The 27,645-nt window shown below is 45.9% G+C and overlaps 2 protein-coding genes across 9 annotated transcripts in view; one reads left to right on the forward strand and one right to left on the reverse strand.

Moving 5' to 3' along the window:
* Positions 1 to 635: 635 nt before the first annotated feature.
* On the reverse strand, positions 636 to 11,967 carry RWDD2B (RWD domain containing 2B). 8 transcript variants are annotated; one of them, XM_090271185.1, is made up of 7 exons: positions 11,940 to 11,967; positions 11,225 to 11,295; positions 7,165 to 7,304; positions 2,647 to 2,873; positions 2,495 to 2,562; positions 2,008 to 2,367; positions 636 to 1,489 (listed from the first exon to the last, which is right to left on the reverse strand). In XM_090271185.1, exons 3-7 carry the CDS (start codon positions 7,247 to 7,249, stop codon positions 1,255 to 1,257), a joined length of 975 nt encoding a protein of 324 aa, XP_090127311.1. In that variant the 5' UTR covers positions 7,250 to 7,304; positions 11,225 to 11,295; positions 11,940 to 11,967; the 3' UTR covers positions 636 to 1,254. The 8 variants fall into 8 exon arrangements, with proteins under 8 accessions (XP_090127311.1, XP_090127345.1, XP_090127294.1 ...); XM_090271219.1 differs by lacking the exon at positions 7,165 to 7,304 and adding an exon at positions 7,573 to 8,656; XM_090271168.1 differs by having other exon boundaries at positions 7,165 to 8,656.
* An 848-nt stretch (positions 11,968 to 12,815) lies between these two features.
* The window catches only part of USP16 (ubiquitin specific peptidase 16), a 28,332-nt gene continuing 13,502 nt past the window's right edge, over positions 12,816 to 27,645 (forward strand). Inside the window, exons 1-9 of the mRNA XM_090271240.1 lie at positions 12,816 to 12,879; positions 15,764 to 15,865; positions 17,503 to 17,684; positions 23,545 to 23,648; positions 24,570 to 24,673; positions 25,578 to 25,762; positions 26,239 to 26,334; positions 26,873 to 27,003; positions 27,305 to 27,392. Coding sequence (XP_090127366.1) covers positions 15,805 to 15,865; positions 17,503 to 17,684; positions 23,545 to 23,648; positions 24,570 to 24,673; positions 25,578 to 25,762; positions 26,239 to 26,334; positions 26,873 to 27,003; positions 27,305 to 27,392 — 951 coding nt within the window. The 5' untranslated portion in view covers positions 12,816 to 12,879; positions 15,764 to 15,804. The remainder of the gene's footprint in view (positions 12,880 to 15,763; positions 15,866 to 17,502; positions 17,685 to 23,544; positions 23,649 to 24,569; positions 24,674 to 25,577; positions 25,763 to 26,238; positions 26,335 to 26,872; positions 27,004 to 27,304; positions 27,393 to 27,645) is intronic.

A 27,645-nucleotide genomic window follows, 5' to 3' on the forward strand; every position in this document is an offset into this window, starting at 1 on the left:
CTCAGGGAATACCTAACAGTATCAACCCGACCGCTAGCAAACTAGGAAATAAATAGTAAGCTCTTTCGGAGCTAGTCGTTGGAGGGCCTCCAAACCAGGCTGTAGACTTCTTTGTAGGTCAGTTTGCTGAAACTAAATGCAAAGAAAGGCATTTCCAGAACAAAAGCAAATTGTTAAAATCCAATTTGCCAAAAACGAATTCTCTAAATTAACAATTTGATGAATGGCTGAGGCCTGTTAAGGAGCGTGATCTCTGCTCACGCCTCAGCCTTCTGTGAGGCAAGCCCAAGGATGGAGCATAAGTATACAAAAGCAGGTATGAGCTGCAAACTCCCTTTAAGGGAAACTTCACCTGTTTGTATATCAAATGCTTGGGGCAGGTGCAAAACTAAAGCTTTGAAAAAATCTACTTGGCAAGATAGCTTTCAACTGCTAGTAAAGGGCACAGAAATAACTGGCCGGTGTGGCCCTGTTGGAGGGTCCTCCGGTACAACAAAAATGTTGCGGGTTCAATTCCAGGTCAGAGCACATGCCTAGATCGCAGGTTCAGTCCCCAGTTGGGGAGCATGAGAGGCAATTGATTGATGTTTCTCTCTCTCTCTAAGCATGTTCTCAGTGAGGATTAAAAAAAAATATTTTTAAAGAGGCACACAAATATAAAGACATTTTATTACATAACAAGCTGTCTAGAGACAGGCAGGGGCTGACACTGCTTGGCAGCATGCGGTGGCATCACGGCGGCTCTCTGGGCCCTTCCTGCCCTCGTGTTGGAAGGGACTACCGTGGACTCAGCCCTCGCCTTGGGATTGCTGCAGTGAGAGGGTGCTCAGGTGCCCTGCTGTCAGTCATCTCAGTCAGGAAAGCGAAAGTTTTCCCAGGCCCCCCCTAGCCAAAGCCACGTGAGCTGCCAGAGCCCGGAAGAGCTCGTGGGCGGAAGGTAAAGGGCGGGGAACTGGGAACGGCTGGCAGGCTGGATCGCCGCCCTTACCTAGCTCAGGTCAAAGGAATTTCTCTTTCAAAATGGGTAGAGATGCCAAGAAATTTGTCAGTAATTTTAAGATTATAATTTAAAGCTCAGTTCTGTTTCCAATCAGGACATAGTTTTAACAGATGCACTTCAGCTGTACTACTTTTTTTCTTTTTTACCGTAACATTCTAGAATAGGATTGAAGTAAAATTACTTAATATTTAAAGGGTGGGTAAAAAAAAAACCAATGACAAACAGTGACAAAATACTTTCAACTGCACCTCTGCTTACTGTCCTTCCACACCAAAGAACATCTGGAAAACATCCCCACAGCCTTTGGAATTCAAAAAGTGGTATAGCTGACCAAAGTCCATGTGGTTTCCTCGGGCACCATCAACACTGAACCCTTTTTCTTCAAAACCTGAAAATTTTCTTTGTCTTTCCATTCCATCGTTTGTATCTTCCAAAGGGATGTCTTCTCGGTGGCGAATCAGAATTCTCTTCCAGTTTAATTTTCTGAGTCTGAAAAGAAATTTTCAAAGTAGAAAATTTGAAACTATGTTATGCATTCTAGAGCACTGAAAATATTATTTTCCTACAAGTGAAGAAGTCTACTTTTATGACAAGGATTTACTTTAATCAAATTTGATTCTGGTCTTAATCCCATCCCCAAACTCATGTACTGCCATTATCTCTGACGTGGAAATTGCTGACTCGCAAACCCGAGAGGGACTCCTCAGAGACTCACCCTGTGGAGAAATGGGAAGATTAGAAATTCCCGATTCCCAGGTAAACACAGCTCAGGCTGCGGGAAGAACCGGACCCCTGGGAACGGAAGGCCATGACGTGCCCTCTGCTTACAGACGGCTCCCAGGTGCGCCATGGCAGGTGAGTGCTGTGACGCTGCCATGTGGCTTCTACTTTATCCGCTGACTTGCGACTGAATTCCCATGACATACACCCTCAGGGAGATGCCTAGTTCTGTGTCTCCAGTACCACTAACCCTACTGACCCGGCACACAGACTCTGTGAAAGCAAACCTGGACCAGAATTCTTCACAAGCACTTTGTGGGCCTTCCACACAGACCACGCCGGGCTTCCCTGGCATGCTGAACCCGGATAGAGAGAGCTCCTCCGCCCACTCCAGAATGTCCTTTCTTTTGCATTTGTTGTAAATGTGGTGGCTGTAGATCCAGAGTCGGGTGAGAACGAGAGGCACTGGCTGGACTGTCCTTGGAGCGGGAGCAGGCATTGTGTCTCTGCTGACATAGCCACCTGCATGTTCTCTAACCCAGCTGGTGGCATTCAATACGCAGACATCTCCGAGACAGTTCTTCTGCAGGTATGCGGTCAGGTCTGTGTTCAGCTGAGTCTGCTGGGATCTACTTAACAACAGTGATCTGGCAGAAAATATATGGGATAAAAAAAAAAATTGAATCAATTTTCTTGTAACAGAAAAAAACTCAAGAATTGCTTTTATTCCCCGATTAATTTGACCTTTCAAGTTAGGCAGTTTTGGTAACATACCTGACAGTAATTTCAGGCAGAACTGCAGGGTATTTAAAGGGAAGAATACAGGCCAGAGAAAATATCACCTGATCAAAAGACAAGAAAAATGCCCTAAGTACTGTTTTAAGTCTTGACAAGGTTTAATTCTCTGAAAAGCAACATTGAATTACCATTGATCCCGAAGATACGTCCAGGTTCATATTGATTGTAAAGTAAACTTTTGAGGATCGCCCCTCCATTGACCTCTTTTCAACGCACTCTTTCAGCTCCGCTAGAGCCAGCTGGTCGTTCACCACGAGCTCCTTCTCACCGGGGAACATGCTGGCCAGCAGGTCTAACTCGGAGAGCTGGGCCTCGGCCTGCTCAATCTCAGCCATCTTCAGGTATCCGTACGGTTCTGAGGAGGTAAGAATACGAGAGACAATTAACACATACGCTCTTGGAAGAACTCGACAGATTAAGGGTACTTATTCAAAATGCATCTAATTTCTTCATAAAATGTACAATTTAACCAGAGTATCTTTCCCATCATTCTGTTTGGTGATGTGTTACAATGTGTATGTAACAGATGCGCTATGTCAAGGACCCAAAGTATGGGACAACCCAGTGAGAACAACAACTCTAATAATGAGCAGGCACCAATTTCTATGTATCTAGATGGTTGACCTGGCATCTTGAGCTGTCACAAAATGCATTTCTATAAAAGGAATCTCACTATGGAGTCAAAAGCCATATCAGTGCCACAGCCAGGAAAGGGGCTACGACAGGTTACCTTGGACACCTAAATGGACAGACTCTAAGAGAGCTAATTACGTGGATGGTTAATTTTTTCTTACTATTAACTATTTGTTTTTAAAAAGCAGAAGAATGTGAGAAGAGAAAATAAAGGCTGCTAATTATCCCACAGCTCAAGTAACCACTGTTAACATTAAAAATAGTACAAGGTCAGAAAATTCAAATAGTAGAGAAAAAACTTTACATTAAGATATAGTATCCTTCCCTGGCCAGGTAGCTCAATGGCTGAAGCATTTTCCTGATCCGCCAAGGTCGTAGGTTCCATCCCACGTCAGGGCACGTACAAGAATCAACCAATGAACGCATGAGTTGGTGGAGCAACAACGCCCACCCCTCTTCCCCACCCCGATTCAAATCAATCAATAAATAAAATATAGAAAGATATAGTTTTGCTGGTAGTCTCCTACCTACCTACCTAAGTCCCCAATCCAAGGCAAAGAGATTTTGGTGTTTTGTATCAGAAAAAATATAAAGCATTAAACATAAACATATATGAAAAATATATGCTGGTTTAAAATACACGTAGTGAGATATACACACATAATTAAAATGTATCCAAAGGAAATGATACATAGATATCTCCCCCTTTTCTCCCAACTACCCTTCGGGGGCTATTCACTGTCGGCATATGGTGATTTCATCCTCTCTAGTGGCTGACTGTCACACTGAGTCATGCAGCTAATGATTCATAATTTATTGCAGTCTTTCCCTTGGACGTTTGAGTTGTTTCCACATTTTGGGAGGTTCTTTTTATATATACAGTTTGATGAACATGTAGATTTAGTTTGGTGAATACCATGTATAAAAGGATAAGTTTATAGAGATGGCTTGTTGGAACAATAGATACAATATTTTAAATTCTGGTAGATGTCACCAAGTTGCCTTCCAGAAAGGTGCCATACAGAAATGTAAAATTTTTACATAGTTCCCTCCTTTAAAAAATTATTAATACATCAGGACCTCTGGTCAAGATGGAGGCGCAGGGAGACATGCTTTGCCTCCTCAAGCAACCATAGAAAGAATTACAACCAGATCTCAAAAACAAATAATAGCCCTGGCTGGTGTGGCTCAGTGGATTGAGTGATGGCCTATGAACCAAAGTGTCTCTGGTTCCATTCCTGGTCACGGCACATGCCAAGTCCCCAGTTGGAGGCGTGTGAGAGGCAACCTGATGTTTCTCTCCCTCTCTTTTCTCCCTTCCTTCCCCTCTCTCTAAAAATAAACAAAATCTTAAAAAAAAAAACAAAAAAAACCCCAGAACCATCAGAAGATTGAAATATATGGAAGTCTGACAACCAAGGATTTAAAGAAGCCACATTCATCCAGATGGGTAGGAGGGGCGGAGTCACAAAGACAGGGTGGAATGGCAGTGGGGCAGAACGGACAGTCCCACATTCACGTCTGTTGGATAAAAATTGGAATACGCTGGGAGCAGGCAATTCAAGCCCTAGGCCAGACCACACAGCCCAGGGTCGACAGACCCCCATTACCTCTCGCTGTAAAATCCAGTGGAAGTTGGGGCGGTGGAAGAAATTGCTGGATTTTCAGCATGGTCTTAGAACGTATGCAAACCTCAGGGCACCCACTGGAAATGCACCTATTGCATACAGGAAATGGGTGAAGTGACTGGAAACAGGGTGAGTGCTGGGCAAATCACCAGAAGCCGGGCAGTGACACTGTCCCCTCTCCAAGCCCCCACCACAAACAGAGCCACAAAGTGGTGAAGCAGGTGGTGGTCCTGCCCTGGCGATCACCTAAGGCTCCACCCCACACAATTTACAGGTGCCTTTGCTACACAGGAATCAAAGCAGCCCTACTCAATACACAGAACCAAACACAGGGAAGCTGCCAAATTGAGGAGGCAAAGAAATGTGACCCAAATGAAAGAACAGAATAAAATGCCAGAAAAAAAACTAAATGAAATGGAGATAGTCAACCTATCAGAACCTATCACTCTGGTGATCAGGATGCTCAGAAAACTCAAGAGTACGGCAAAAAAATAAAGGAAGAAATGAAGGTTACACAAAGTAAATAAAGCGAAATAAACAAGGAATCAACAGTGAAGGGAAGGAAGCCAGGATTCAAATCAACAATTTGGAACAAAAGTATGAAGTAAGTATTCAACCAGGGGAGAAAGAAGAAACAAGAATGCAAAAAAAAAAACAAAAAAAAAAACCAAGAACAAAAAAACCCCGCAACCCCCACACCCAAAAAGCAAGGACAGGACTAGGAATCTCTAGGAAAACTTTAAACGTACCAACATTTGAATTGTAGGGCTGCCAGAAGGAGAAGAGGGAGAGCAAGAAATTGAAAACTTATTTCAAAAAGTAATGAAGGAAAATGTCCCTGATTTGCATATAAGCCCAGGAAGCACAGAGAGTCCCAAACAGGTTGGACCCAAAGAGGACCACACCAAGACACATCATACTTAAAATGCCAAAGGTTAAAGTCAAAGAGACAGCCTTTATAGTGGCAGAGAAAGACAAAGAGTTACCTACAAAGGAGTTCCCATAAGACTGTCAGCTGATTTCTCAAAAAAAACTTTGCAGACAAGAAGGGTCTGGCAAGAAGTATTCAAGGTGATGAAAAGCAAGGACCCACAACCAAGACTACTCTATCCAGCAAAGCTATCATTTGGAATGGAAGGGCAGATAAAGTGCTTCCCAGACAAGGTGAAGCTAAAGGAGTACATCATTGCCAAACCATTATTACATGAAATGTTAAAGAGACTTATTTTAGAAAAAGAAGAAAATCAAAACTATGAACATTAAAAAGACAACAAACTCACAACTATCAACAACTGACTCTAATAATTAAAAACAAAAGCAAACTAAGCAAACAATCAGAATAGGAACAGAATCATAGGTATGGGGATCATTTGGAGGGTTATCAGCAGCGAGGGGGGAGGGGGAGAAGTTGGGAAATGGTGCAGGGATTAAGAAGCATAACTGGTTGGTACAAAACAGACAGGGAGATGTCAAGAATAGTATAGGAAAGAGTGAAGCCAAAGAACTTATATGCACGAACCATGGACATGAACTAAGGGGGACTGCTGGAGGGAATGAGGGTACTGGGTGGGAGGGGGGCAAAGGGGGAAAACTGGGACAACTGTAACAACCTAATCAATAAAATATACTTAAAAAATAAAAAATATTAATACAATGTCTTTTTATGGTGTTTTGTGTCTGTGTGTGCCATTCAAACAGAGTTTTAGGGCCATATGGGACTATAACAGAAGACCTAACAACATTCATGACATCAGAGTCCCTGAAGGAGAGGAGAAAGAGGGCAGACCTGAAAAGTACTTGAAGACATAATGGCTGAAAACTTTCCAACTGTGTCCAAAGGCATAAATGAATTCAAAAGGCTGAACATATCTCAAGCAGCATGAACCCAAATAAATCCATATCAAGACATACAGTCAAACTTCTGAAAATTAAAAACGAATACAAAATATTGAAAGCAGTAAGAGAGAAATGAACCTTAGCTATGAGAAAAAACTTCATTTCAGAGGGCATTTATCATCAGAAACTACGAAGACCAGAAGAGTTGTAGTATTTTTCAACTGCTGAGAGTGAAGAGAGGGCCCCACAACACTACGTTCTGTGAAAATACCCTTCAAGAATGAAGAGGGAACCAGGACACTCTAAGGTGAGTGAAACAACTATTCACAGTTGGCTAAATGTGGGTAGAAGGATGAAGGAAAGGACTTTAGCTTTGCCATTCGTGGGCTTCAGTGTCATCTGGAGCTTTGTGATTCGCCTCCACTCCTCCTAAGCTCTGAAGAAAGGAGGGTTACCCTTCTGAAAAGAAAAACAGGTCTCAATCCCACTGCTCTGAAGGAAGACACAGCTCACCTTCTCAGAGGGAATCCACTCTGTGAAATCTCGTACCATTATTTAGGTTAGACGTATGCTCATAGAATTTTTTCCTCTTTGGCAGGTTTATTGAGTCATTACTATACGCTTCACCCATCATTCCTTCCTGGAGCTTTCTATTTAGCTTGAGGATCAGGACATAAATCTAGTAAAATCTAGAACAATGAAGATAAGAAGACTTGGTGTTAAATGACCACTACAGATGTGATCACGGGGATTCAGATGAGGGCACAATCAATGACAGGCCACCAGGGAAGTTTTAGTGAAGCCAGCAGGACCTGAGTAGCCTTGACAGAAGGGTAAGACTTAGACAAGTGGAGCGGGAGGCACAGAGGGGAGAGAAGAAAGGTCTGTGAGGCAGGGGAGCACTGCAAACCTGCTCCTTCCTCACAACCCCAACCACTTTCCTCTCGTGCTAGTTACTTTGTTGGCCTCTGAACACATCCTGGCCCTTCTTTTCTCTCTGGACAGCTGACCTCCGCAGTCAACACACCGACTCTTCTGCCTTTCTTGCAGTTGGGTTCAGCCAGTGCTCTGGCAGGAAGTGGAAGGATAGAAAGAGTTTAGGGTTCTTCTTCACTGCTGTGTTGGCAGGGTTTTGACAATGGTTGTGGCCGGCTAAAGACCACATCTGCAGGAAGCCCTTGTTCCTCATCTCCAGCAGACCATTTGGGCCCAGGGTAGGCATGGTTCCTTGAAACTTGGTCACTGCTCTGTAAATAGCCCCTTTATTAAAGTCTCTTCCAAGTTTCATAGTCGAGTGTGTTTACTTTCTTCCAGACTCTTGTGTTCTCTTAACTTGCAATCAGCATTGTCATTACGTTGGCTGTGTGCAGTGGCTACTAGATGTGTACTGAGACACGCAAGAGAGCACCAGCTGTACAGGAAAAAGTTCATGTAATTGGGGGTGGGCCGGCATTGCAGCCGCTGGTAAGGAGTGGCCCTTCGGGGACGGCAAGCTAGCGGATGACCTTGGCAGCTAGGCAGTGGAGTGAATTCACCCCAGTGCACCCTCTGGCTGTTAGTCACACAGATTCAGAAGTAGGAAACACCAGCACCCTGAGAGTGATTACTCCCCACAGGCTGCCTGAGATGATCTTTTATCAAGCCCTCTAGGAACATGTCTCTCTATTCAAGTTTTCTTTGTTTCATTCAATATGGTTGGATCATTTCTTTAATAACAGTAAATGGCACTTGGTCAACAATTTTGCTAGTTTGCCGTAGGGTCCTTTTAAAGAACAAAGGAACTTTCACTGAAAAATAATGTGAATTACTCAAGGTGACATATCATTAGCTGTAAAGGATCTTGTCAAAAACCCATCAGAGATTCCGGGGATGACTGTTGGGGAGCTGAATGCATTAGGAGGAACTGGACAGCAGTCAGGAACACAGGACGTGCTCTTGCACATGCTGGCTGTCCGCACACACGCAGTGCAGATCAAGGCCAACACCATGTCATTCCTAACGCCAGCGTGTTTCCATTCAAGTCCAGGATGCCAATGCCACACTGGGAAAAAAAATCACACAGCATTTTGTTTAAGTTCTTGATATGCAGCATGAAACAAAGTTCAACAGGTTTCTTAAGGGTGATCACGGGTCATCGTATTATTCTGACTGACCTCGTATTTGTCTTAGAAGGGACCGCTTTCGGGCAATAAATCACACGGGCACATTTTTTGTGTATGGCTCCCAGTCTTGGTTAGATCCCAATATGCACCGTGAATCTGTTAAGTAGAGGATTTGATATGCATAGCACCCCAACCTGACCCTGGATCATTTTTTTCCAAACCTACTGACTTAGCTCTTCTCTACACAGATCAGGAATTCCTGGCTTGTCCTCTAGCCACCTCAGTTTAAGTAGTTACTTACCAAGGCTACCTACCATCTTCACTGAATCCTTTAAACACAATGTTTTCTTTGCTAACTAGTGATTTCATGTAATTTTAACGTCCTACTATTTTCACTTTGCATCCTAACTTAAGCATTTGCTATGTTACTAAAAAATCTCCTTAAATATTTACAATTCTTGGACTTACTAGAATTCCACAAATATCTTTTCTTGGCTGTTTTGGAGTTGAAGACTCTAGGAAACAACTCATTGGGTGGTTATTGCAGAAAATGGATTCACTTTGGTCTTTTGACCATAGTAGTTTACTCTGGCCAGACTGCCAAAGTGCCAACTGTGAGCTTTGGCAGGTGGCTTAATCTCTCTGTGCCTTAGTCTCACGATCTCCAAAATGGAATGACAGGGTTGCAGTGAGCACTGACTGAGGCTGTGTGGAAACTGCATAGAACAGTGCTGGGCACCCTGGCTGGTGTGGCTCAGTGGACTGAGTGCTGGCCTATGAGCCAAAAGGTCACTGGTTCAATTCCCAGTCAGGGCACATGCCTGGATTGTGGGCCAGGTCCCCAGCTGGGGGTGTGCAGGAGGCAAATGATTGTTTTGCACATCAGTGTCTCTCCCTTTCTCCCTCCCTTTCTCTCTTGCTGAAAAATAAATTAAATCTTAAAAAAAATGCAAAAAACAGTGCTTGGCAATAGAGTAAGTGCTATAAGTGTTGCTATTACTGGTATTGATCACTCATTCAACAAGTGTTTCTTGAGCACCTACTGTGTCCAGCATGATCCTTGGCAGTCAGGGTATAACAATGAACAAAAGTACAGAAAAATCACAGAGATTTTGTATAGTGAGAGGAGACCGGACATGTCCAGTGGGTAACTGTTATGAAGACTATGAAGGTATAAAGGGGATATGGAGCAGGTGGGGGATGGTCTGGGAAGGCCTTTCTGCTAGGGTGGCTGCGGGGGAGAGACTGAGGCATGGATGGAGGAAGCCATGTGTTTATCCGAGCAGAGTTCCCTGGCTAGAGGCACAGCACAATCAAAGGCCCTGAGGCAAGGGATGCTGGACCACGTGGCTGCAGCAGCTGGGGGTCAGGGGTGGGAGGCTGGGTTCTAGGAGACAAGGCTTCTGTGGGGGACTCCCACACGGCCAGGAACTTTTTCATTCTGGCCTGTGTGGAAGGCCACCCGAGGGGGTCTGGCTTAGCTAAGAAGAGACCCGTACTCTCTGTAGTGGTGCTGGTGATAGGGGTGGGGTGGGGCCCTGCAGTGGGGCCAGGGATAGCAGGCTGTGACCTTTGGTAGTGCCACCATTCCCCAGTGCCCAGGACATGGGACGGGCGGCTACAGCCCAGGGACTCACTTCCAGCCTGCTGCACTGACAGCTCAGGTCTCCTCTGGCCTCAGGGCGGCGACCCCTGCAACTCCGTGGCCCAGCCACGTTCTTTCAGTCGCAGTTTTTATTGTACCCCATCAGCATTAGCTAGCTGCTGCCACTGTCTAAGGTAAGTACAGCCAGCACTGTTCCTGGGTCAAGGGTGTGTTAAAGGAATGTTCCCCAAATTCGAACTTGCGGAGGAAACAAATGTGGCCCTTAGTTTAGTGCGGGGCCAGGCTGGGTGGGCAGCGGGAGTCCCAGATCTTCCCACACTGAGCAGCAGGGCATTAGGGCCTGGTGACCTCAGGAAGGCCTCTGCGCGTGTACAGACAGTTTTCCGAGAAAACAAAAGGCCAATTTGCAGGTGACTCCAATCCAAGAGCAATTAGAAATGAATGTTGTTCTTCACAATCTAGATACACACAATGCACTTTTTCCTTTGTGTTACTTACTCATTTTTGGAATCATCAATAGGATACTTTGTAAACACTGATATTCATCAGTTAGGGTTGCTACCTTACACAATTTTTTTTTTTTGATCTTCATAGGTACATCTTCTACTTGGTGTTTTGTAGGCATTTTTCAATTTCACTTAATCTAGTTTTTCTCCAACTTTTATAAAAACTTTCAAGCATACAGCAAAGTTGAGAATTTTACAGGGAAACAATAGAGCAGTCCTCAAGGGAAGGGGGCTGACTCTGCTCCCCGGGGGGCCTTTGGTAAAGTCTCAGGACATGTGCTGTGGGAGGGGCCCGGGCTGCTGCTCCTCTCACTACAATGCACAGGACACCCCACTACAAAGAAGAAACAATCACTGGTCCAAAATGTGCACAGCGCTGAGGTTAGGACACTGACCTGAACACTGTAACGTTTTCGTTTACCTGCTTTCTCATCCAGCTCGTCCATCTACTGATCCGTTCTGGTGCCTTTCAAAGGAAATTGCAGGCATTAGTATACTTCTCCCGGTACTTCCGCATGCATACATTAGTATTCAAATTATTATTTTTTCTTTTGAGGTAAAAATGAAGTGCACATCTTAAATGAAGACTTGCTGAGTTTTGACACCAGCACACCCCTGTGTAATTCAAATCCTTTGTCAGCCCCTACCCAACCCCCACGAGGCAGCCACTGCTCTGGTTATTTCACCGTAATTAGACTGGCCTATTCTAGAACTTCCTAAGGAGGAATTTTACAGTAGGTACTACCGTGTAAGACTTGTATTTTACAATTTCATCCCTGTTCTTGAATTAGTAGGTTTTCTTTTTACTGCTTAGTGGTATGGTATGGTCATGTAACTATACCAAAGTTTTTCTATTCTTTTGATGAAAACGTGGCTATTTCGTTTAAGGCTGCTATGACCATTCTTGTACAAGCATGTTTTTAAATAATGACTATTCCTTCAGTAAGTGTTAGGCACTTCCTATGTTCCAGAGACTTCTAGGTCCCAGAGATGCAGCAAAGAACAAGACAAAGTTGTCCCAGCTCGCACGGGGCTCGCAATTACACGTTTGCTTGTATGGGGTGGGGGCGGGGCGGGACGCAACTGTATAGATAAATTCGAAAACAATACCAGACGTTGATAACTACTCGGCAAAGAAGTAAAAGAGGGTGAGGCGAGGGAGCAGCGAGCGGTTTCCTCCGTCGCCAGCCCGCTTCTCCGTGCGACAGTGCCTTCCGCGGCGCGAACAGTGTCACAGCGAGACGCCGACCACGGAACAGGAGGGGCGGCGTTCCGGGCGGAGGCCGCAGGGGGACGGCGGGCCGCGCGGCTGTCTCAGGGCAGAGACAAGTGCCTGTGTGCTCGGTGACGACAGCTGGGGACAGTGTCGGCAGCACAGGCAGGAGGGCCCGTTCCCTCACGGCGGCCACGGGACTCCGGCCGAGTCAACAGCTCACGGGGCCGCTTTCCTCCCGAGCCTGTTGGAATGGAATCTGTTCGTTCTGCGGTGAGTTGCTGTTCCTGTCCCTGGTCTGGGTTTCTCCGGACGCCTGCAGCTTTCTGCCTCCTATGAGCGTGTCTCTGGGCCAGACTGGACCCGGCGCACACGGGCCCCGCCGGAGCAGACGGAACGGCGGGGGAGTTTCGGACAGCACACGGGCTCAGGGTCGTGTGCACCGGGCGGAATTAGGCGGCGGCTGGGATTTAAATCTGCCCTCGCGGCGGGACTTCCGACGCCATGCGCTTGACCACGGTGCCATTGAGGGGACTGCACTTTTCCTGCGGCCGCCAGGAGCCCACGCTTACGAGCGGGGAAGCTCACCTACGGCTCCACCTCCGGAGCCGCAGCGTCTGGACTTCCGGCGCGAGCCGCGCGCAGGCGCAGATGGCGTCAGCGCTGCTGGACCCTGGGCCCAAACCACTTCCCACAATGCCGCGCAGCGGAAGTGGCTGTTTCCTGGTGGCCACTCTGGCTTCCGCTCTGTCGCTTCCTATTCGTCACCGGGAGGAAGACGGCGCTGGCTGCCCAGAGGCCCACGAGGAGGTGCAGTTATGGGCGCTGTCGCTGTGGGTGAGTTCGGTCCCGCGGACTCGCAATCGCCGCCCGGGCGGACTCCTGCGCTCCGGGAGCACGAAGGTCCTGCCCGGCCTCGACCTCTCCACGACCACTCAGCTTTAGGCACGGTTCCCGGCCTCGGCCCGGTACCGCGTCCTCATTGGCTTCATGTCCTGTCACTCCCAGGAGCTGGCCAATGGGTTGCCGGTGCTGGCGCCCCACTCGACTGGGGGACCCCCGCAGGGTCCGCGGCGGCAGGGGAGGGGCGGGGTTCGCAGGGGGAGCGGGTCGGACCCCAGGGCCCCGGGGTCGGAACGAGCGGCGCGGAGCTCGGTGCATCCGTTTTTCGGGGGACCGCGCCGGCGTGGGAAGCCTGGGGTGGCAGGCGGGGAGGGCGCGGGAACCCGGGAGCCGCGAGGCCGGCTTTCCTTTACTTTCTGTGCGCGGCCCTGCGGGGCCGTTGGGCCGAGAAGCTCGTTGTCACCTGCAGACGGGCCCGAGCGAGTCAGGGGGATGTATGGGTGCTTCCCAGCTGGCGGCACTCACCGTGCTCTCGGCGCGCCTCGTTCGGTGCGCGTCCTAGTTGTCAACAGTCGCTCGGGGCTCTTTTCCACAGCGCTGACGTCGCGCCTGTCCTCGCCCCGCAGCAGTTAACTACGTTCGCCCTCCGAGTCTCCCCCGGAGTCCGGGCTGCCGCGGCCCTCGGACCAGAGCTGCCTCCGCGCGCGGTCTTCCTCGCGCTTTCCCCTTCCCTTTCGCGGGGACTCGGTTGCTTCGTTCTCACGCACACACCTTTGCACGCGGTAGCCATCCCGTGTGCGCCGGGTACTGTGCTCGTTTCCTCTGTCCACGCAAGAAGTATTTCTCGAGGACCTGCTAACCCGTTTAATGCTATAGGCAATTCAGAAAGAACGCCGACAAGCCCCTTTTCCTCCCATGGCTTCAGATTCCAGTGGAGAAATCACACGTGTCCAGGTTCAAGGTGTCCCAGGTAGCGAGGGGAGGCCTGGAGGTGTGGCCACCGAAGATTGATTGCCCTGGGAAAGAAAGGCACTCTGATCTTCCATCATCTTGGTTTTGCGTTTCCTCCTGCAGTGAAAGGCTCCGTGTAAAGGGTTGTTGGGAAAGCGGATGCGATCATGATCATGAAAGGGTTTCGAAGGATCAGAAGCACCCCGTAGTTAAACTTCAGTGGTTCTTTTTGAGAAGTAATGAGCCAGGACTGCCAGAGCATTGGGAACCATGTATCAAGGACCGTGAGCGCAGGGCCCGGGAAGCTGGGCAGGAAAACAGGTCCCGGCTCTGCTCGGGAGGTTGAGGTGGTGTGAGCGGCTTCACTGGGAGGTGTGTCCCTGCCCGGATGCAGCAGGATTGGAGGGAGTTCACTGGGGGCAATTCTAGATTAATTATGTTACATGGTATCTTTAGTCTGAGAAAAGGTATTTAAAATACACCTTTATACATATACCTGTCTACTGTGTATTCTTTGGTTAGCGTATTCATTTGTAAACAGAACTTGGTTACATCTTGGGTTATCTGTGGAAAGGTGAACAGTTACCTGATGTGGCACTAATTTTTCATGCAGACCTTTTTGAATTACCTTTACACTAACGCACTAAGGGTTAAAAGAGGAATACTTGGAAGACTCTTAAAACAGGATAGGGTGACAGCTAAGTAGCAGAATTAACTGGGAAGTGTTTTCAAAACATACATTCCAGCCCTGGGCTGGAGTGCTGTCCCCATTCACCAGGGTTGCGGGCTATGTCCCCGTCGGGGCACATACAAGAATCAACCAATGATGCCTAAATAAGTGGAACAGCAAATTGATGCTTCTTTCTCTCTCATCAATTAAAACAAAACAAAACAAAAAACATGTTCCATGTCTTACCTTTCAGTTATGTCAGTGATTTTCAACTGGTGCACTGCAAGAATTTTTAAAACATGCAGTACCTGACTGTTTAGTGAGGGGCACTGACCTCTTTTCCCTTAGATGTGAAATGAAAAAGTGACAACAGCCAACACAGTAGCCATCGCTGTGAATGAATCAAAGTTATACCTGTTTTTTTGGTCTGGTTGGCAAAAAATATAATGTATTTTTGTTGTGCCCCAGACTTTTAGTGATTAGTTTATGTGTGCTATGAGATGAAAAAGGTTGGAAATTGCTGACTTATGTGATCAGAATTTTAATAATCACCCCAGGTCAAATAAATATTCTAGACACTTGTGATTTTGATGCTAAGTTGTTGTAATGGATGTTAAATGCAACTTTTCAAAATCATTACTATTAATTTTAAAGTTAGGTGGACCTGTTTGTACTTTCAGCACTTTTCATATTTGTTGATTTGTTTCAAGAATTATTTTTAATTTTTTAAGAGAAATTAGCAGTTTAATTTCCATAGACTGCAGAGCTAAGAAAGGTAGTTTGGGAGGAAAGGAAATCATCCTGCTGCCCCCAGTATTCCACATCTGTGTCCTGAGAATTTGAATTCCAAATAGTGCTAAGTGCTAACACTTTTCATGGTCTGTGTAAGAAGACCTAGGTTCTCTGGTGAGGCTCAGTGGATTGAGTATCAGCCTGAGAATGACAGGGTCACCAGTTCAATTCCCAGTCAGGGCACAGGCCTGGGTTGCAGGCCAGGTCCCCAGTTGGGGGCACTCGAGAGGCAACCACACACTGATGTTTCTCTCCCTCTCTCCCTCCCTTCCCCCCTCTCTAAAATAAATAAAATGTACTTCAGAGTTTTCATTGAAAACACTGTGATATAAGTAAATGGTCTTTTTAAATTATAGTATGTGATTACATGTTAAATTTTATCTCTGGCTGAGTTCTATTACTGTCTCTTTGAGAAGTATAAACAAACTTTATTTTTTATCAAGCTAACTTTATCTTGTTTTCTAGATTGTTATTTTGTGTCAGTAAGTAATCCATGAAGTGCCAACATGGGGAAGAAACGGACAAAGGGAAAACCTGTTCCAATTGGTGATTCTTCTGAATCTTTAGGTATATTTCCCCAATTGAATCCTAAAGTGATGTTTATATCCCTAAGTGGACATATTTTAAAGTGTAAAAATGGGATCAGAGTGTACATTACTGTTCTGTAACCTGCATTTCAACCTAATATTTATATCTAGTACATGTCATTTGATAATCTTCAATATTTAAATGGCATGATTATTCCATTGATGAAAAAGACTATGGTGCGTGTGTATTTTGTAATTCATTTAGGGGATCTGTTATAAATTTAGGTAACCTGTGACTTTTCAGTGTTATGAATAGAGCAATAGTAAACGTTTTTGTAGCTAACTGTGCATTTCCAGTTGTCTTCTTTGTACAGCTCCTAAAAGGAGAATTACTCAGTTAAATGGTATAAACATTTTCAAGGCTCTTTAGTTCTAATGCCAAACTGCATTCCAGAAATGTTTCAATGACTCGCCAGTCCCCAGCAGCGCACTACAGCGCCCATTTCCTTGAACTTTTATCAGTGCTGATTGATACCATTTGTAGAAATCTTTGCTGATTTGCTAGTTGAAAAGGTTATCTTCTCTTTAGGTCATGTTGCTTGGACTACTTCCTGGGATTTAGTAGTTTTCCACCTGACTTCGTTCACATTTACAGTCTCTTGGTGCAAGTTCATTGGACATAAAGCTGTGCCGCTTGACTCGTTTCCAGACTGCCGGGATCTCTGAAGCACCTGATGGTCTTACTGACCGGGTCCCAGCTGCACTTTCAGCCTCTGGTCAGCTGCTGTGTCTGCACACACGTGCCTGCCGTTTGGAGGAGATAGCACACATGTGCCTGCATTTTCTACCCTGTGCTTTTCTTCCTTGGACATGGCCTTTCAGATCGCTTTTACTCCCTGAGGTCATAGTTTAAAGTGCGAGCTTTGAAATCAAAAAGACTTGAGTCCAGATTCTGGCTTAGCCACTTAGTAGCTATGTGACCTTGGTCACGAACTCTTGGTTTTCTCCTCTGCCATTGGGGATCGCAGTGCCTTCTGGGATAGTTGTGAGACTTAAATGAGATAATGTGTGCGAAACATTTAGCGCCGTCTCAGGCTCATCATAGTGCTTACGATCAGAAATTTAAATTGTGGTTAATACCTTCCAAGACTGGACAGATGTTGCAGCTTGTCACGTGCACTATCGATAGTTGTGAAACTTTGGGGACCTTTGCCTTCTCTTCTTGTCCAGCGGTGTTTTGGAGACTCCTATGCGTGTATTTATTCCCCTGCCTCTCCTGCCAGCAGGTGGGCTTCTCACCCAGAAGTGCAGAGGCACAGTCGCCCCTGGTTCCCCGGTTCCTGCCTTGGTGCTGGGCCTGCTGACGGAATGAACCTCCTTCTCTACAAACAATTTAAAGTAGAGGCCGTAATTAAAGGAGTAGTTAAATAAATTAAGGTGAATTTTTGGTGGTGATGCTTATAGTTAGGACTATTAAAACAGCAAAATTTCAGATTTGTGTAAAAACTGTTACCTAATCAACTCATTCAAATGTTCAACCGTTTAAGGTATCGTATTAAGTAACAATTTGTGCATAGAGTAAATTCATCTTAAGATTCAAGCGAAGGGTAAGCTTTAAGATTCTCTGGAGAAAGCTGTGTTTCACCTCACATTCTCCTGTGTTATTTGTTTTCCTAGAACCTGTGTGCAGACACCTTAGAAAAGGATTGGAACAAGGTAGTTTGAAGAAGGCTTTAGCAAATGTGGAATGGAATATTTGCCAAGATTGTAATAAGACGGACAATAAAGTAACAGAAAAATCTGAAGAAGAGACGGAAGAAAACCCTTCGGTTTGGCTGTGTCTTAAATGTGGCCATCAGGTATGCTTAGGTGTTGGTCCACGTGGGGTTTTGTCAACTGTGAGGGTCTTGTAGAAAGTGTTGCCTAAGTGCCGGCTGGGTAAGTGGATACTGGCCGGCCTGGGTCGCGTTCCTGGGGACTAGGTGCTGAGATGGAGACGGGTAAGACGCAGGTGCTTCCCTGGGCTGGGTGCCCAGTCTTTTCACCGGGAAAACCGTGAGTGAAGCGGGGTCAGGCGGAGGGAGAGCAGAGAGGCTGAGTGGCAGGGCCTCAGCTGCCCTCAGGCTGAGCTCCGGCCTGGGTGCCTGTGCACAGATCAGTCCTTGGCCGTGGGCGGCCCCGGGGGGGCGGGCTGACTTCACCCAGGGCAGCTCCCTTTCTCTGAGGCTAGTTCCTGGGGGTGGACAGACTGAGCTGTGAGCTGTCAGTGGCCACATTCTTGGCAGCTGGGGGAAAGAGCCCATTTGAAAAAAATTTTCATTTATTTACTTTTAGAGGGAGGGTGGAGGGAGGGAGAAAGGGGGGAGAGAAACATCCATGTGCGAGACATCCATCAGTTGCCCCTCACATGCCCCCACTGGGGACCTGGTCCGCAACCCAGGCCTGTGCCCTGACTGGGAATCCAACCAACGACCTTTCAGTTTGCAGGCTGACTCTCAATCCCCTGAGCCACACCAGCGAGGGTGAAAACATTTTTTTTTCTTTAAAAAAACTTTGCTTCTAAATTGAAATTTTACTGAGGTAATTATAGATCCCATGCAGTAGGAAAAAATAGTACAGAAATATCAGTGTGTGCTTTGCCCTGTTTCTCCCTCAGTACCGTGTTACAAACTATAATATAAAATCGCAACCAGTATATTAGCATTGATCCCCTCCGTCAATCTTAATTCGATCTACCGAGCTTTACTTTTCTTGGAGAGAGGGAGAGAGTGTGCGTGTGCGATGCCACCCGCACCGTGGCTGACGCGTGGAACTGTGCCTGCCTCGGCCCTGGCAGCTGCTCGTCTGACTGTGTTCCTAAAATTGTGTCGTTTCTGAACTGTTGGGTGGGTAGGACCCTGCAGGGTGCGGCATCTCGGGACCGGCTCTCTTCACGCGCATTTTCACCAAACAGCCGCCCAGGCGACGTGTGTGACAGTCGGCTCTTCCTTCCTGCAGAGCCGGTCTCACACCCGGGCCGTGCTGCGGGGTGTGGCTGCTCACCCTGTGCGCGATGCCTGGGTGGTCGTGCTTTGGCAGTTTTGAGCGAAGCTGTTGTGAACATTGTGTACACGCAGTCACGTGGGTTTAAGATTTCATTTCTGACTTCCGGCCAAGGTGGAGGCGCAGACAGACACGCTGTGTCTCCCTCCACAACTCAGAAGGAAACCTCAAAACTAGAGACAACCAGAAGTTCTAGAACATCGAGCTGCATGTAAGTCCAGCAAACAAAGATATAAAGAAGAAACACTCGTCCAGACAGGTGGGGGGGGCGGAGAGGGCATGGTGTGGTGGTGGCAGCAGCGGCAGGCCAGCAGACAGTGCAGTCACACGTTTTAAAGTCAGGAGGGACACCTGGGGAGCGTTCCCAGCTCCTCACTGGACCTTGCAGCAGCTCACAATCGCAGCACCGGGCAAAATCAAGCCTCATTGCTTCTGACTGTGCAGACCAGTGGGGGTTGGGTGGAGGCAGAAACTGCCGGTCTCTCAGTGGAGTCCGCTTGTTTAAAGGGCCCCCACGGTCCTAGAACGTCCACAGACCCACCCACTCTGGGAACGACGGCCAGGGCAATAGCTTGAGAGGCGCCAGTAAAGTGGGAGAGGTGCCTGGAAAAGGAGCATGTGCTGAGCAAGCAGCATTGTTCCCTCTCTAACTCGTCCCCCCCACACAGCGCCACGATGAGGTGAAATGGGTCGCCCTGTACTGACGAATCCCTAAGGCTCTGCCCCCTATAACGTAAGAGGTGTGACAGCCCTGGCCCAAATCACCAAGGCAAACACAGAAAGATGAGGAGACAGAGAAGTAAGACCCAGAAGCAGGGGCAGGTCACGGTCTCAGCGGCACAGCTAAGCAGTGAGCAGACGGCACGCCTAACGGGTGAGCAGAGAGACAGCAGAAGCACAGTCTAGGCCTGGTGATGAGGACGCTCACAGCTCTGACAGCAAAGGTGACACAGGACGGGGAGAGAATGAGGGCCGTCCTGGCTGAAACGAAGGAAAACCCACATGAAACAAGTGGTGAAGGAACGGAAACCGGGGTTCACATCAACAAACTGGAACATAATGAAGAAACAAGCAGTCAGTCAGTCCAGAAGGAGGAAATGGGAATTTAAAAAAAGGAGGAGAGGCTTAGGAACCTCTGGGACAGCTATAAACGTGCCAGCATCTGAATCATAGGGGTGCCAGAGGGTGAAGAGGGAGAGCAAGAAATTGAAAAATTATGTGAAAAAATAATGAAGGGAAACTTCCCTAATTTGGGGAAGGAAATGGACATATGGGTCCGGGAAGCACAGAGAGTCCCAAACAAACTAGACCCAGGGAGAACCACACCAAGACACACCATCATCAAAATGCCAAAGGTTAAGAATAAAGAGAGAATCTTAAAAGCAGCAAGGAGGATTATTTACAAAGGAGTACCTATAAGACTGTCAGCTGATTTGTCAAAGACACTTTGCAGGCAAGAAGGGACTGGCAGGAAATATTCAAGGTGATGAAAAGCAAGGACCTACACCCAAGACTACCCAGCAAGGCTATCATTTGGAATGGAAGGGCAGAGGAAGTGCTTCCCAGACAAGGTAAAGCTGAAGGAGTTCATCATCACCAAGCCATTATTACATGAAATGTTAAAGGGACTTATTTAAGAAAAAGAAGATCAAAACTGTGAACATTAAAATGGAAACAGTATCACAACCATCAACAACAGAAGCTAGGGAATGGGACAAAGGTAAACTAAGACAACTCGAGTGGGAACAGAATCATAGGTGTGGGGAGCATGTGAGGGGAGGGCAGCTAGGAGGGGGAAGGCGAGAGGGAGGGAAATGGCGCAGGAACTAAGAAGCAAGCTAGGAGGGTGGGGAATAGACAGGGAGATGCTGAGATCTTCGTGCACGACCCATGGGCATGGACTAAGGGTGGGGGACTGCTGGAGGGAGGGGGGTTGCTGGGTGGAGGGGAGCAAAGGGAAAAGAAACTGGGACAACTGTAGCAGCATAATCAATAAACCATACAAAATAAAATAAATTTTTTAAAAAGATTCCATTGCTCTGGGAGACGTGTCCGAAAGTGCAGTTGCAGAATCGAGGTAATTAAATGTTTAGTTTTTAAAGCGCCTGCCACTGTGTTCCAGAGCGGCGGTGCAGGTGCGTGTTCCTGCCAGCGAGCGGGGGCCGCCCTTGCTCCGCGCCCGGCGGCCCGCAGTGCTGTCGCAGGGCTTGGTGCGCTCTGCTTCTGTTTTAGGTGAACAGCGAAATCTCATGGTGGTCAGACAGTGTCTTCAAAGTTGTTAGCAAAGAACGTGTTATTTGTATTTGAAGGGTTTTTATTGAACCTCTTAAATATGTATGGTGAGCATGAATATATTTTATTACTTGAACTGTCCTGAAGACATTTATTATTATACGTTTTATTTACTTTGTTCCCTTTTTAATTCCTAGTGTCGATATTCATCATTACCTTTCATCTGTTTTCTTTTGCAGTGTTAGTAAATGATTTTCAATTTGTTTTAAGAAAACTCATTTTGTTCTTACGCTTCAGATTATTTCCAATGGTGTTATAATTCTCAAAATTAACATCAGATTCATTTTAGGATTACATGCTGAGTGGGATAAATTAAATCAGTAGTGTTTGATATCATAATTAAAGGATTATAAGCTATTGACAGATATTTCCCTTCCAGACGTTATTTTAGCTGGGCTAGAAGCAGGACCACTTACTGCTGCGCAACACGGGGACTTGGCCTGGTGCCGACAGACATGCAGCAGGTGTGTCTCTGAGACCTGGTCTAACCAGCAGCAGGCAGGACTTGCATCATGCTCTTTTAAGTGTTCCCTCACTTACCGCCGGAATTACGTTCTAGACCGCCCCACGAAGTAGGGACCTTACATTAATTCTACACTCTTAAACCTACGTAACTTTAACAACATACATATACAGTACTGCAAAATCCCACAATATAGTGAAAAATCCGCGATAAATAATTAAATATAATATTTTTAAAAATTCTGTGATAGAGTGAAGCCACGATAAGTGAACTGCGATATAGAGAGGGACTACTGTATAGATCTTGGCCCTGGCTGGTGTGGCTCAGTGGATTGAGCACCGGCCTGTGATCCAAAGGGTCGCCTGTTCAATTCCCAATCAGGGCACCTGCCTGGGTTGTGGGCCAGGTCCCCAGCTGGGGACATGTGAGAGGCAACTGATTGATGTATCTCTCACACATTGATGTTTTCCTCCCTTTCTCCCTCTATTTCCCTCTCCCTAAAAGTGAGTAAGTAAAATCTTTTAAAAAAAGAGTATAGATCCTATAGATAAAAATCTCTCATTTACTTCTTCAATTAATGCTTATTTTCTTGCCATTTGCTAGATATTTTTGATAATAGAAAGATTAAATCATTTTTTTGTGCCTTCAGGATTTATAGTTCAGGGAGAATGGATATAAACATCAACAACTTTAAAATAGGAATGCCACCGGGAATCTACCCTGTATTTGGTAGGAGTGTTTACTGGAAGAACCTAATGTGTTTTTTTTTTCATCTGGGAGAATAAATAGCATAATTCTCCTGAGATGATGTCGTCTTCGAGCCGGCTCCTGAAGCCTAGGTGGGGCTGGAGCAGTGGCAGTGATGGCACAGGGTCCAGGACAAAAGGGATCATGTGAACAAATGGGGTCGAGGTGAAGGTGCTGGGTGTGTCTCGCCAGTGGACAGGGCCGGACGGGATGCGGGGACCTCGCCCTGGGGAGGTGGGCTGGGGTCAGAGCGTGTCTCGTCTGTTGGTCAGGAGCTTCGGAGCAGTTTGTAAATTCTGAGTTGAGTGTATGATCAGAGCTTCATTTTAGGGACCTTATACTGAAAACATGCTGGGTTGGCCAAAAAGTTTTAGTTCTTTTCTGGACAATGGCTCTAGTAGCGCTTAGTTGTCTTTAACCATTTGAAACAATTTTGTTAGTTTGTATTGTGACAGCTGTCCTATCAGCGTGCTAAAAAAGCTTATCGAAACTGGTGAACTTTTATGTAGCCATTTTACTATTGAAGATGGAAGAAGATACACATTTTTGGTGTAATATGTTTTATTATTTTAAGAAAGGGAAAAACAACTGAAACAAAGATTTGTGCCGTGTACGGAGAAGGTGCTGTGACTGAACTTGTCAAAAGTGGTTTGTGAAGTTTTTTGGTACTAGTGACGTTTTGGCCAAATAATTCCTTCCTGTGGGGCTGTCTCATGCATTGGAAGCCAATAGCAGGAGATAGCCGATATACTCAAAATACCCAAATCAATGAAGGCATTGGTGAAAATGAAAAACGTCTTTATTTTATGGAAAAACCTAAGCAGACGTTTTGGCCAACCCAGTCTGTATGTGATGGGAGAGGCTGAAGTTCGGAAATACTGGGTAGGAAGCCGCCATGGAGTGCAGACCAGCCAGACCCAGCGAAGGGCCGCGTGAGCCTGTGTGGTTGGGACCGGGCAGGGCAGGCCGGAGAGGAAGGGTGCTGTCGTGTGTGGGTGTCTACACACCTCAGTTCTCGTAGCACCTAGACGCTCTTTGGAGTCCAATGTTTTATTTTCAGAATTGTAAGAATGGCCGGATTTCTGGAGCCGTTTCCTTGTTCATTATAGATTTTGAATTCTCTGCTCTTTCGGGGAATATCTGTGGCCCTGAGCTGTGTGGTTCTGACTCTCCAGGGCTGCGGCAGGGACTCCCAGGAGCAGCACGCCTTGAAGCACTACCTGACGCCCAGGTCTGACCCGCACTGCCTGGTCCTCAGCTTGGACAGCTGGAGTGTATGGTGAGTGCGGCCCTGGGCCAGTGCCTGGACGTCACGTGAGGCGCTGGAGACGGGGGCACTGAGGTGTGTGAGGAGCAGGGAAGTGGGAGTGTCTGTGCTTGTTCACGTGTCGCCGAGAGGGAAGCCTCTGCTCACGGGTGCTCTGTAGACAGAGGGGGTGGCAGGCAGAGGACGCAGGGCGCTTCCCTGTCCTTTGCTGGTGGTACAGTGACGCGTATGGCAGGTTTGTATTGAGAGCTTAAAAATTGGGACGCTACGAACAAATGCCAGGTAAACTGGGAATATAGTAAAACTTTGACAATGAATTTGCGTGAAAATAAAAGGCTGCTTTGTGTATTTTCTATATTTTAACATCATTAAAACAAATTTTCACTTTTTTTTTTTTTTGGAAGATTTTATTTATTTATTTTCAGAGAGAGGGGGAGGGAGGGAGGAAGAGAGGGAGGGAAACATTGATCAGTTGCCTCTCGCATGCCCCCAACCAGGGACCTGCCTACAGCCCAGGCCTGTGCCCTGAGTGGGAATCAAACCTGCAACCTTTCGGTTCACAGGCTGGCACTCAATCCACTGAACCACACCAGCCAGGGCCGCATTTCCACCACTTTAAAAACCATTTACACAGCACTGTTCACTGAACATTCTCTGCCAATTATGAAATTTGTAAATTTTGACAACGTATATTTGTACTTTGAAAGATGTATAGAAAAAACTTTTGACTTTAATGTTATAAATAGCCATTTCAGTACAATGTTGTTTGGATTTTTTATATGAATAGTCTCCTTTAAGAAAACATACAAGTTTTCACTTTCTCTAGGGCAACAATTTGGTGGGTTCAAAATTTGGATTCCAGGAATTACAATCCGTCTCCCTTTTTGGTCGCCGGTTTGTCACTTTTCCTCTCTGTGGTCTTTTGGGGCACAGGTGTTACCTGTGTGACGATGAGGTCCAGTATTGCAGTTCACACCGGCTGGGCCAGGTGGTTGATTATGTTAGGAAACAAGCCTGTATTACAACTCCAGAATCAGGTAAAAAAAAAAAAAAAAATCACCTGTTTCTTGATATGTAGTATAATGTTGGTGTATGTAACTGCTGAGATATAGATTATTTGACCGTGCCACCCAGCATAGCATATAGCTGAATAATGTTAATTATGGTTGATTTTGAACTGTGAAACTATTTTTGATTTAAGAACGTAAAACTGAGAATGTAGGTCATTCTAAGGTGTGAGAATTAGAAGGGAAGCTGAGAAATAGTCTAGGCAGACGTGATGAAGAGTCTGGACTCAGTGAGGGGCAGTCACGCCCTGTCTCCATGCCCTGTACAGGGGCTTCCGTGGGCCACAGTTCCTTTTGCTTTGATGACATAAAAGTAAAGTTCTTGTAACTCCTTCAGAAGACCAGATACTCTCAAGTATTTTTCACACATAATTAATTGGGTTGGTATGCATTATTAGCTTTAAGCTTGTTTAGATTTTTACGATCACAGAACTATCTTTGGCAGAGCCAGAATTATTTATTCCTAAATTTAGGATTTGTTTTTGACCCACAAAATTCATTAAAAAACATATTTCATGTCCACATTCTTTACTTGATTGCTTTATATTCCAGTTTCACAAGTTATGATTTTTTGTGAAACACTTTTGTGCATTTAAAAAGGTGTTTATGCTAAAAAGCATATTCTGTTTGGTTTTACTTGTCAAACTGATGCTTGTATATCAGTTCTGGATATTCTTATTTGTTGGTTTTTCTCTTGATGGTGTTTTACTTATATTTATTAGAAAACATTTAAAACCAAACAGGTGGCAAATAATGAGATTAGGTAAAACGCACAACTTCTAGTACTCTGTCCCAAGTATAACTTTGCATGTGGTATGGCTCTATCACACCTTTTGCTACATTGTTTTTTCTTCTTCCCTTTTTTTTTCTAAAGCAGCAAAAGATAATGGTAACATGGAACTTGAAAATAAAAAATTAGAAAAGGAGAGTAAAAATGAACAAGAGAGAGAAAAAAAGGAAAACGTGGCTAAAGAGACTCCCACAAGTTTTACTTCCCAACTCACTGTGAAAGGACTCAGTAATTTGGGAAACACATGTTTCTTCAATGCAGTTATGCAGGTACCAGTGTTCCTTTCCCTTCTGTGAACATCTAGTTTTCATGTTTGTTACCTGTAGCACTGAGTTTTTCCCCTAAGTAACTTATTTCTACATTTTCAAGAGAACTTAAGGAAATGCTTACTTTGGGTGTCAGTAAAACACTGTGCTGAGCACTAGGGTGCAACAGAGTTCAAAACAAGCATGATCCCTGCCCCAAAGAACGTCCCCTCGGGTTGGGGAGCACAGGCCAAGCCAGTTTAGAAGCAAACTCTGGGTTACAAGTGGGTACGCGGTGGTGCGAGCCTGGGGTGGGAGTGGGGTGGGGCCCTTCCCAGGGGCTGCATGTGCCGGAGCTGAAGTGTGGATGAGCCAGAGAGCGTGGGTGGGAGCACCCACTGCCCTTTGTTGCCAGACAGATATGGAACAGATTGCAGTGTTGCCAGTGACTTGGTGGATGGATTTGTCCTTAGATAACTTCGTTTTCATCCTACCTCCAGAATCTGTCACAAACACCAGTGCTTAGAGAACTGCTAAAGGAAGTAAAAATGTCTGGGACCGTTGTGAAAATGGAGCCACCTGACTTGGCACTAACGGTGTGTACATTAAATTTTTCTTTATACTCAGTGATTTTCTTCTCTGAATATCTGTATTGTAAGTTATTTTAAAACACTGCTGCTCATTTTCACCTTTTAGTTTGTTTTGTTTTGGGCTATCGCATTAAAGGTTTTCAGATTAACACAAGTTATGGGGGTCCTTTCTGTCTGTTTGCGGCATCTTTGTCGCTTCTGCTGTGCGCTCGTGTGTGGCTTCCTTCTTGGGCATGTTGTTGATCCTTGTGAAGCTCTGGGCATACACATGTGTAGCCAAATGACATTTACCTTACCCACTTTTCTATGTACATGTTGCTTTATAGGTCCTTGACGTCTTAGGTAGCATAAGTTCCTGATAATCTAAAGCTAAAACAGTAGAACTGATGTCTTCATAAAACAGTCTGTGACCAGAACTTTCTGCGTCTTTTGATGTGCATTTTCCACTTTGAAATGGACAGCTGTCTCAGAAACATTGGCAGTATGCTAAAATAAATGATTTTAAAATTGGAATGAAGAACGTATTTTTTGTCCCCATACTCAGGAGCCCTTGGAAATCCACCTTGAACCTCCAGGCCCTCTGACTGTGGCCATGAGCCAGTTTCTCACTGAGATGCATGAGGCCAGGAAGAGCATCGTAACGCCCAGGGAACTGTTTTCCCAGGTCTGCAAGAAGTGAGTATCCGCGTCGCTGGGGCTTGCAGGGCGTCGGTCAGACGTTGTGCAATCCTGTGAAAATTTGATAGCGTAGAAGCAGCCCGGCACATTTGTTAAGATGTCTTTTATTCCATTTGGATTAAAAACATGTATTTTATGTGAAAACGAAATCTGCCAAGGGTGTTGTTGCACTAAACAGAAATTCTGAGAAACTAACCCTTCAAGATTTGCGATACAATCCTAAGAAGTTGTAAAAGAGTTCCATGTTTTAGTCGACTCATCATTGCTTTTCTTTTCTTCCCTTTTCTTTTTTCCATAGAGCAGTGCGTTTTAAAGGCTTTCAGCAGCAGGACAGCCAGGAGCTGCTTCGGTATTTACTGGATGGCATGAGAGCAGAAGAACACCAAGTTAGCATATTTTGACCAGTGTATTCTATGATTTCATCTCAGTAACTTGTCTGTCATTTGACAGCGTAAGGGGTATTAAAGCAGTGAAAGCTAGTTATCGAGGCCACTGGATTGGAAACTTTTCAACACCAGCCTTTCCGGCCAGTATGTTGTAGTCATTAGATGAATGAAGAGAATTAGAAATGACCCTCCTTTTGGTAATACTGTTTTGCGTGACATTTCCAGCATTATTGTTCCTTAGGGTTCTGTCACA

This window comes from Furipterus horrens, unplaced genomic scaffold, assembly GCF_987537825.1.
Source record: "Furipterus horrens unplaced genomic scaffold, mFurHor1.1.pri manual_scaffold_1, whole genome shotgun sequence".
Lineage (NCBI taxonomy): Eukaryota > Metazoa > Chordata > Mammalia > Chiroptera > Furipteridae > Furipterus > Furipterus horrens.

Bases quoted from the DNA above. Each gene is read 5' to 3' on its own strand.
- RWDD2B (XM_090271185.1), bottom strand. From the start codon at position 7,249: ATGATGGGTGAAGCGTATAGTAATGACTCAATAAACCTGCCAAAGAGG. The intron at 2,563-2,646 runs GTAATTCAATGT...TCTTTTGATCAG, and splicing joins ACGTATCTTCGGGATCAATG to GTGATATTTTCTCTGGCCTG. The intron at 1,490-2,007 runs GTTTGCTTTCAC...ATTTCTTTTCAG, and splicing joins TGTGAAGAATTCTGGTCCAG to ACTCAGAAAATTAAACTGGA.